The sequence below is a fragment of the Quercus robur genome, chromosome 3 (genome assembly GCF_932294415.1).
Source record: "Quercus robur chromosome 3, dhQueRobu3.1, whole genome shotgun sequence".
NCBI lineage: Eukaryota > Viridiplantae > Streptophyta > Magnoliopsida > Fagales > Fagaceae > Quercus > Quercus robur.
In genome coordinates, this window is record NC_065536.1 from 60719026 (window position 1) to 60729388 (window position 10363).

At 33.2% G+C, this 10363-nt stretch overlaps 1 protein-coding gene across 7 annotated transcripts; it reads right to left on the reverse strand.

Moving 5' to 3' along the window:
• Positions 1-910: 910 nt before the first annotated feature.
• LOC126718699 (uncharacterized) lies at positions 911-5250 on the reverse strand. 7 transcript variants are annotated; one of them, XR_007653021.1, is made up of 7 exons: positions 5153-5250; positions 4833-5076; positions 2325-2417; positions 2193-2238; positions 1926-1970; positions 1400-1492; positions 911-1308 (listed from the first exon to the last, which is right to left on the reverse strand). XR_007653021.1 is itself a non-coding variant. In XM_050421014.1 (6 exons), the coding sequence occupies exons 2-5, from the start codon at positions 5056-5058 to the stop codon at positions 1453-1455; spliced, it is 405 nt and encodes a 134-aa protein (XP_050276971.1). In that variant the 5' UTR covers positions 5059-5076; positions 5153-5250; the 3' UTR covers positions 911-1308; positions 1400-1452. The 7 variants fall into 7 exon arrangements, 1 of the variants encoding a protein (XP_050276971.1); XR_007653022.1 differs by lacking the exon at positions 2325-2417; XR_007653023.1 differs by lacking the exons at positions 4833-5076; positions 5153-5250 and adding an exon at positions 2522-3418.
• Between the last annotated feature and the right edge of the window lie 5113 nt (positions 5251-10363).

Consider the following 10363-nt stretch of genomic DNA (forward strand, 5'->3'; position numbering starts at 1 on the left):
AAGCTTTCAGAACCAGAGCACTCTTTCATGTGTCCTTCACTACTGGTAGCAAATAAAGATGGTATTAAACAAAGCAAGAATCCAAGCCAGATCATTTGGTATCTTAATCAGATGAAACAGACTAAAAGCTATAAATAAAAATGTCATTTTCTAAAGATCTTTTTAATTCAAATGAAGGGAGGCTCGCAATGCAAATCAAAAATTCCCATACACCAATAAAAGCTCAGAGCCACTTAACCTGAACAGAATTGGCTAAGCTCGTATTTGTGATGGGACATTTATATTGGCCTAATAAAACTGAATAAAGCTCTAATAATTTTCCTTCTCAAAACTACTACTTACTTTTCTATTGAATGAAGCGGTGGGTTAGAACTCAGAAGAAGGCTCTTAAATAAATTTACAACAGAATTTGGCAGTAATAGCCATCATAAATATTGACATCAACCCCAATATTAATCCACATTTCATTAGCAGGAAATAATGAAATCTATATTGTTTTCTTCATGGGACTACTTCAGGAAAGCTGGCTTCTTCTGAGTAGACATACTGCATCTCCTCCTTCCATGTCTGCAAAACATCAATCTCATTAGTTGGTAACAACAAACATCAAACTGATTGCATTTTATGGTTTATATCAATAATCATAAAACTTGCCTCATGTTGAAATACAATACTTAAATGGGGGACTTTTTCTTTTGTGAATATCATTTCCTTCAGGGCCACATAATAAATACTTATCACCAAGCCAACGCAACTGCAAGAGGAATATTACCATGATCATTATTAGAATTACTATTTAAATACCAACTTTTGGCAATTATTCTGCTTCTCCATGCCAATAACACACAGACACAAACTGCAAAACCCAAATAGAGAACAAAGAAATGTCAAGCAAAAGTTGGATGGTATGAGGGGTAAGTAATCATAAATATAGAAAATGCTTAATTTCATCCATGGTCTCGTGATTGGTAACAATCCAATACAATAGAAATGAAGAAATTAAAATAACTTCTCTATAAGCTACAACACTTGTAACACCATCAAAAAACAAATAGAAAAATAAAAAAGAAAGAAAAAGGAACTGTCCTAATTAGTAGAAATTTTAATTACAACTTGTTCCACTATCCAAAATCCCCCCCAACAGGAATTGTTCCCAGCAAGGCATAGAAGTTCTCGTTCCTTTCTCCTGATGCTCTTTAAATGAGGCTTGTACCCGTCATAACTCACAAGAGGTAATTTACTCATACTATCTTGGTAAGCTTCAAAACGGTCACAGTCCTCATCAGATTCTTGGAAATTGGTTGACTTCTACAAAATGCAACATGAAGGAACATTAAAAATTTTAATTTTCTTCAGGTAAAAAAATTTAAAGTCCAAAAAATTAAAAAAATATACTTACCGTGATTTGAAAACAAAAGGATCCAAAGTATTTCCACCTCCGATGGAATTCAATTATTGGATCAGGTATTGACTTTTTGAGTACCGTATTTGTCTGCATCAGAAAAATTTATTCAAAATGTTGTTTTCAATATCAATATATAAAAATTGCAAGCTTTGTTTGGTAAAATGCACAAGGAGAGGCTACATGGAAAATGACTTGTGAAGACCTAAAAGCTGTGGATTTAATTACATATTTACTCATTAAAGGTTATAAGCTTTTTTTTTATATAGATAATAAAAGTTTATTTATGAAGAGAAAAGAAACAATGTAATCTGCACTTGTAACAAAAACAAACAAATCAAAGAGGAGAACTAACAGACATAAGGAAATCAGAAATTGAAATACACTGCATGAACCCCCCAAAAACAAGACCATTCAAGGGGCTGACCCCCATCATAACAACATGAGCAAAACCAATTATCAAGGTTATCAATGGTGAAGGCTCCAAATCACCGCAATGTTATAAGAGTTAATAAACACTCACCTTGTTTGAACCTTTTTTGTATTGGGCAAACACTTTTAGCACCCCCTACAATTTTTATATAAAAAAAACAATTTAATGTACTCAAAATCGTCAAATAAAAAAAATGAGAGAGAAAAAGAAACAACCGTTTTAAAAGGTAGGCCAATCTGAATCAAATGAACTTGAATAGACTCAAGGAAATTGAAACAATATAATAAAATAAAATTAAAATTAAAATAAATAAATAAAAGACAAACTACAAGCAAATAGGGGAAATAATCAACTTACAGATCATTAGGAGGTTTTCTTGCTTTTTTAATGTAGTTCACATCAACTAGTATAAGAAAAAAAAAAAAAGTCAAGCAATGTATGATTTGTGTGAAACAAAATACCATTATAACTTAAATTAAATATACATACTCAAATACTCTTCTTTGGGAGTATCTTCTCCCTCACAACAGAACTGGGCTAAAATGCTCGAAATTTCCTCATCAGAAATAAGTTTTGCAGTAACTATTAGGAAATAAAAAACAAAAAAGGTCAAATACTATGCAAACATATAAAATGAATAAAATCTTAAAATTCTATAAATTAAAAAAGTTCAGAATCTATCTCACCATCAATAAGATACAAAAATTGCTTTCCAATCGGGCCCACAATGTTAAATTGTGGGATTTCAAAGTGGACCTTCCATGAATCTCACTTGGAATGATGACTCTATTCCTAAAAGTCCTTGACAAAATATCTCTAAAACCTTTTGGAAATCCAGATTTTCATATCCAGGTGGATACACTCCACATCCCTCGAAATGTTGTTCAAAATAAAGTTTTAAAGGATACATCGATTGACAAAACCCTGAAGAAGATAAGAGATGAGTTACTTGAGGGAAAGGGTTTTAGTGTCAAGCTTGAATGGGTTAGCAGACACTGTAATGCGGTGGCAAATTCATTTGCAACATGGGTTGCGAAATCCAATGTGCAAAGGAAGGTGGGGCTGATTTGTCTGGTTTTCTACCTGAGAAGGAGTTCTATGCAATGAACTATCCTAAGTGGAAGGGAGAAGGGTTTTCTGAGTTTTTTAATGAGGAGACATATCGGATTTGGGATAAGGATGCTGGATTTCCAAAAGGTTTTAGAGATATTTTGCTAAGGACTTTTAGGAATAGAGTCATCATTCCAAGTGAGATTGATGGAAGTTGCACTAGCTTTGAAATCCCACAATTTAACATTGTGGGCCCGAATGAGATCCAAAAACTGCTTTCCAATCGGGCCCACAATGTTAAATTGTGGAATTTCAAAGCTAGTGGACCTTCCATCAATCTCACTTGGAATGATGACTCTATTCCTAAAAGTCCTTAGCAAAATATCTCTAAAACCTTTTGGAAATCCAGCATCCTTATCCCAAATCCGATATGTCTCCTCATTAAAAAACTCAGAAAACCCTTCTCCCTTCCACTTAGGATAGTTCATTGCATAGAACTCCTTCTCAGGTAGAAAACCAGACAAATCAGCCCCACCTTCCTTTGCACATTGGATTTCGCAACCCATGTTGCAAATGAATATGCCACCGCATTACAGTGTCTGCTAACCCATTCAAGCTTGACACTAAAACCCTTTCCCTCAAGTAACTCATCTCTTATCTTCTTCAGGGTTTTGTCAATCGATGTATCCTTTAAAACTTTATTTTGAACAACATTTCGAGGGATGTGGAGTGTATCCACCTAGATATGAAAATCTGGATTTCCAAAAGGTTTTAGAGATATTTTGTCAAGGACTTTTAGGAATAGAGTCATCATTCCAAGTGAGATTCATGGAAGGTCCACTTTGAAATCCCACAATTTAACATTGTGGGCCCGATTGGAAAGCAATTTTTGTATCTTATTGATGGTGAGATAGATTCTGAACTTTTTTAATTTATAGAATTTTAAGATTTTATTTATTTTATATGTTTGCATAGTATTTGACCTTTTTTGTTTTTTATTTCCTAATAGTTACTGCAAAACTTATTTCTGATGAGGAAATTTCGAGCATTTTAGCCCAGTTCTGTTGTGAGGGAGAAGATACTCCCAAAGAAGAGTATTTGAGTATGTATATTTAATTTAAGTTATAATGGTATTTTGTTTCACACAAATCATACATTGCTTGACTTTTTTTTTTTTCTTATACTAGTTGATGTGAACTACATTAAAAAAGCAAGAAAACCTCCTAATGATCTGTAAGTTGATTATTTCCCCTATTTGCTTGTAGTTTGTCTTTTATTTATTTATTTATTTTAATTTTAATTTTATTTTATTATATTGTTTCAATTTCCTTGAGTCTATTCAAGTTCATTTGATTCAGATTGGCCTACCTTTTAAAACGGTTGTTTCTTTTTATCTCTCATTTTTTTTATTTGACGATTTTGAGTACATTAAATTGTTTTTTTTATATAAAAATTGTAGGGGGTGCTGAAAGTGTTTGCCCAATACAAAAAAGGTTCAAACAAGGTGAGTGTTTATTAACTCTTATAACATTGCGGTGATTTGGAGCCTTCACCATTGATAACCTTGATCATTGGTTTTGCTCATGTTGTTATGACGGGGTCAGCCCCTTGAATGGTCTTGTATTTGGGGGTTCATGCAGTGTATTTCAATTTCTGATTTCCTTATGTCTGTTAGTTCTCCTCTTTGATTTGTTTGTTTTTGTTACAAGTGCAGATTACATTGTTTCTTTTCTCTTCATAAATAAACTTTTATTATCTATATATAAAGAAAGCTTATAACCTTTAATGAGTAAATATGTAATTAAATCCACAGCTTTTAGGTCTTCACAAGTCATTTTCCATGTAACCTCTCCTTGTGCATTTTACCAAACAAAACTTGCAATTTTTATATATTGATATTGAAAACGACATTTTGAATAAATTTTTCTGTACTCAAAAAGTCAATACCTGATCCAATAATTGAATTCCATCGAAGGTGAAATTGTCCACAACATCTCCTTTCTATCGATGGAAGACCATTATGTAACATAGCATAACGGGTAGTAGGCCTGATCAACCACAACAAGCTTGGTCCCAGCCAATTTCTTTCCCGGATTTGCTCAGTAGCTCTGCACCGCAGCATCAATATTGGCGATAAATGGATGATTTTTACTTGGTATCCATGTTGGTCCATTTACAACAGTTTCAATACCTGACAATTTAACAAAGCAAATAAATAAAATGCTCAAATAAAACTTACAAATATAAATAGCTGACAGTAAACCTACCAAAAATTATATGTTTCTTATCCTTAAAATAAGAAGCATCTTGCAGAATCCCTCGGGATTTGCAATAAAAAGCAAACAACATCTGTAAGACTTTTTCAGCCTGAAAAAATTAAGAAAAAAAAACTTGGTTAGTAATAAACTTCATTGAAAAAATATGTAAGAAAAACGAGGAAAAAAAAAAAAAGGCACACAAGCCGTGTTCTAGAAGCAACAGGAAAAAACTAAGTAACAATGAAAGTACAAAAATCAAGCATATCCTGTAAAGAAATAAAAGTAAAAACACCCATAACATTTGCCCAATCAAACAAGGTTTGAAAAAAAAAAAAAAAGCTTCAACTCATGAATCAATGTTTTACTTCAGCACTATCATGGCTCCAATTACTAGATGTTTCATTTCAGCACTATCATAGCTCCAGGAATTGTACTACTTCAACATTTCAAAACTCGAGGTCGAGTTTTCTCTAACCAGGGGAGAATGATGAGGACAACGAAGAGCTCAAGGAAAAAGAAGATTAAATATACAAAGATTCAAGAATTGTGGTCTAGTTTTGATGTCGGACCTTCTTAGCAGTCTTAGCACCTTTGATAGGTCATTTCAATTATTAGTATTGAGTCTGAACTTTCATAACAGTCCTGCATGACCTCTTCCAATACCACATGAGCCATGGCAGGATCTAAAGTCACAGAGCAATTTATTTCATTTGATTACTCATGCTTATTCAATAGCATTTTTTTTTTTATAAATAACGGAATTGTATTAATCAAAAGTCTAGGTACACATATAATACAAAGATCAAGCATTTCTAAGAAATTAGAACAAGGGAAAAGATTAAAGGAAGAACTCCACTCTAGCAATATTCAATAGCATTGTTGTTTTTATAAATCAATCTTATCTTTTGGAATACTACAAGAAGAAGGAAAGTACTCCAGTTTTGATGCCCTCCCACTTCACTCATGAGATCCCACTTCCCTTCTTAAATCTCTTTGCCAAATAAAAGAAACCCTACAAAACCCTCCCCTACAATGGCTTCATCTTTACAAAACCCTTCCTACTATGGCTTCTTTTCTTACCCACAACCGAAACCTATCTCCCTAATGTGGCTTCTTTTTTCTTTAACAATAAAACTAGCTAGACAACCCATTAGGGGTGTAATCGGTTCGGTTCAGTTTCTTTTTTCTTTAACAATAAAACTAGCTAGACAACCAATTAGGGGTGTAATCGGTTCGGTTCAGTCCGTTTGAAGTGCGATTTTTCCACCCAACCGAAATTTTCGATTTTCCAAATTTGGCACCGACACCAATCCGAAAAGGAGGAACACCGACACCGAACTGACCGGATTTCAATCGGTTCGGTTCGGTCGGTTTTCGGTTGCTTCCAATTTCTTAGAACCAAACAGATCAGAGACCCCCCCCAAAAAAAAAAGCTTATTTCTCTTTACTTTTCCACATTTTCTCAGTACCCAAACACCAAACCAAGTAAACAAAAACAAAAAAAAAAAAAAAAAAAACCCTCAAAATCATGTATATAATCAGAAAACATACCAAAATAAGAAAATATATATATATATATATATTTCCTATGCTTTCCCACGTTTTCTCACCACCCAAACACCAAGCACCAAGCAAGTAGCAAACAAAAAAAAAAACAAAAAAAAAAAAAAAAAAAGAACGGAGAAGAAGCACTGAAGCATGATAGTCTATATGTGTTTTTTTGGATAAATTTTCTAACCATCCAAACAAGAGGGACTGTGGGGAGGCCGGCGGCAGAGGCAGAGATCGTGAGAGAGAGGGACTGGAGAGTGGAGTGTGCTGCCGTCTGTGAGAGAGAGTACCGGTCGGCGCATTGGAGGGGGAGGAGCCGGAGGCCAGGTTGACGGAGGAGTGGCGGATGGAGTTGGAGCCAAAAAGGGAGTCGGTGGCTTTGAGGTGGGAGCGGCAGCATGAGACGGTGGAGAAGAAGTCGGAGATGGAGACTTGATTGGTGATGAGGCTGGTGCGGATCCTGGAGCCTGAGCGAGAGCCGAGGTGGCTAGCAAGGTGAGAAGCATGAGCGTCACCAAAGTAGAGGAAGCCATTGTTGTGAGAAAACAGAGAAACCTCTACAGAGAACAGAGAGAGTGAGAGTGACAGAGATAAGTGTGGCTGGGTAGGGTTTTCTAACTTTTATTTTTATAGTATAATTAGTTTTAGTTTAATAGAAATTTACTTAGTTTAATCGTGATTAGTTAATCTAATGGGTTTTAACTTTTAAATAACAATGTTTAAATAGAAAGAAATTAAAGAATCATAGAATAAAGGCCGGATTTGATCTGATCTGATCACTATATATATATATATATATATATAAATATAATGCCCAAATGGGCCTAATGTTTTAAAATAAAATGAAAGGGCTGGAGCCCCAACTAATGTACAAACTAGAGGCCCACCTTTAAAAAAACAATAATAATAAATATATATAGACTTTATATTAAAAATTTTATGTAAAATATATTATAATATGTTTGATTTGGTTTCGATCGGTTTGATGTATAAATTGAAATTTTTAGTTTTTAAAAATTATAAACCGAAATTGAACCAAATTGAAATTTTGGCAACAGTTCAGTCGATTTCAGCTAGTTTTTTTTATTCGTTGGTTTTTTGCACACCCTTATAACTAATATTTTCAACTTACAAAATTACTAAATTAGACTATCTCTTCACACATGAGCTCACCAGAATGTTCATTTTTAAAAAATTGGGGCTAGAACACAACTAGGAAGGCCCACTCAAGAAAGTTTATATACACACAAAATTTCAAACAACCAAGTAATGTGTCAAATTATTAGTGATAGGTTAAAAAAAGGACTTCAATGGTGGGTCTAGATCACAAGACTTATAAATGCTTGCCAATTCAACTTATTGCTCAAGCTCAATTCCCTTTTGCCTATATTTTTTTTATAAATATCAAAAGTTTGCCTTTTTTTTCATTGCAGCTATACTTTAAACTCTTTTTTTTTTTCTTTTTTGATAGATACAGCTCTACTTAAAACTCTATGTTTAAGTGAGGGTGACCTTGCAAAAAAAATTGTATGTATATATATATATATATATACATATACATAACCACCCTAATAAAAATATAACTAACATATTGATGAGAATGCAAATTGTCATATTTTTCTCCCTTAATATTTAATCTTTTACACTCATTTCGTACCTAAATGTACACATTATTATTATATTTTGATTTAGAATGCAAATGGAGGCGTTAAGTGCAAAACAAAGCTAATTGGGCGATTTTGGACAACTTTGATATCAAATCGTAATCTGGGCATAACTCTCTCATCCGAGCTCCAATTAAGATGATTCAAGATGCTATGGAACGCCGAAACAAAGCTCTACAACTTTCGTGTTTTGAGAGATATGGGACGCATCAAGGTTGAAATCGGGCTTGAATTTGCTGCACCTGCACTACTGACGTTTTGGAATGTTCCTTTGCTTGAAATTCTAATACGCGAATCTGATGCGGTTTATTTTTGGAAGTTTCCAGATCTAGTGCACGAAATTTCCAGCTAAAAACACAACTTTCCTAGTTATATTAGGACGCTATTTTATTTATTTTTTATTTTTCTTTAATTAGTCAAATTTGGATGTTGTTATTTTAGGATAATATTTAGAATATTTTTAGGAGATCTTGTAGGCTTGGAAAAGGGGGAATTAACATGCATAAAGGGGGAGGAAAAATCAGACTTGAGACACGCCTCTCTCTCCCCTCTTCCCTAACTTCTCCTTTAAGTTTTCATCATGGCTTTGCTTGGCTAAACTTTTATACTTAGTCGAAGGAAACTAAAGCCTCGGAATCAATAAAACTATGAAATCTAATTTGTTTTTATTATTCAATTTATGCTTTGAATATCGGATGTTCTTTTATGCCTATTTTTATGATTGTCTCGTTTAATTACTAGGAGGCCCATTAGTTTATTATTCGTTGCAATCTATTGCTAGGTTAGATATCAAATCTGTAATTGTTTGATCTCTCTAATTTGTGAAGCAACTAAGATTTAATGATTTGTTGGATCAAAAATTATTAGATCTTAAGAAGAACACTTTACTAAATTAAATACAACCACTCGTGCTTGTGTTGTTTAGTCTCATCGATCTCTCTAATTCTTAAGGCTGCTGCTAAATTAAACTTTTAGCGCTTGTCTTAGGTTGTTTAGTAGTTAGGATTAATTAGATCTCTTGTTTTCTAATTAACTGCGACTAAGGAGAAATAGGAAAATAGTTCCAACGGTGAATATTCAAAGTGTGAATTGATATATGCTTGCATCGATGATCAGTTATAATATTCTGATGGTGGATGTTGACTTAGACCAAGGTTTGTTCTCTTGATTGATTTTGATACTTTGATTTGAATTGTTCCTTAGTTGTTTTTCTTAAAATTGTTTTCATTATACTCAACCCCCCCTCCCCTTCCTTGTTCATGTAGCATAAAACTAGGCTAGATACTCTTCGTGGGAACAATCCTTACTCGCACTACTACATATATTAGGATTTAGGAGTATAGGTTTTATTTTTGATTGTCTACGACAGCACACCACATATTGTGACCATCCTAATAAAATGGTTGACCAACAAAAATAAGAATGATACTACATCCATAACATTTACATAGTTATTCACAGCAAATCTTATGTATTAAGTTGTTACTAATTCTAATTTTGATCCAATATAGATTCAATAGTAACATCAATTTTTTACCCACCAATAATAGCTTTTCACATAAAATTTATTTAAAAATTTTGTGGACATATCATTACTCCAAAAATCATTTTGGCCCTCCAAATATAATCCTTAACCCCTTAAACAAAAACAAATGCTTAAATAACATCAATAAAAATTAGCACAAATAACACAAAAATAGCTTAAACAAAAACAAATGCTTAAATAACTTCAATAAAAATTAGCAAAACTAACACAAAAATAGCTCAAACAAACAACAGGTGAACAAATTATTTAACGAAAAGCCTATTAAAAACAAAAAGATAAAAATCTCTAATCATTCAAATTCGTTTGTAACTTGTTCACCCATTCAACAAAAATAATTCATAATTTCAATTTTCCTTAAGAAATGGTACCCAGAGAAATATTATAGTCGTTAGTTCTCCTTGGTAATGATTGTAGTTATACTCTCTTTGGCTTTGCAGACACAACAATTTTGCTCTCTCT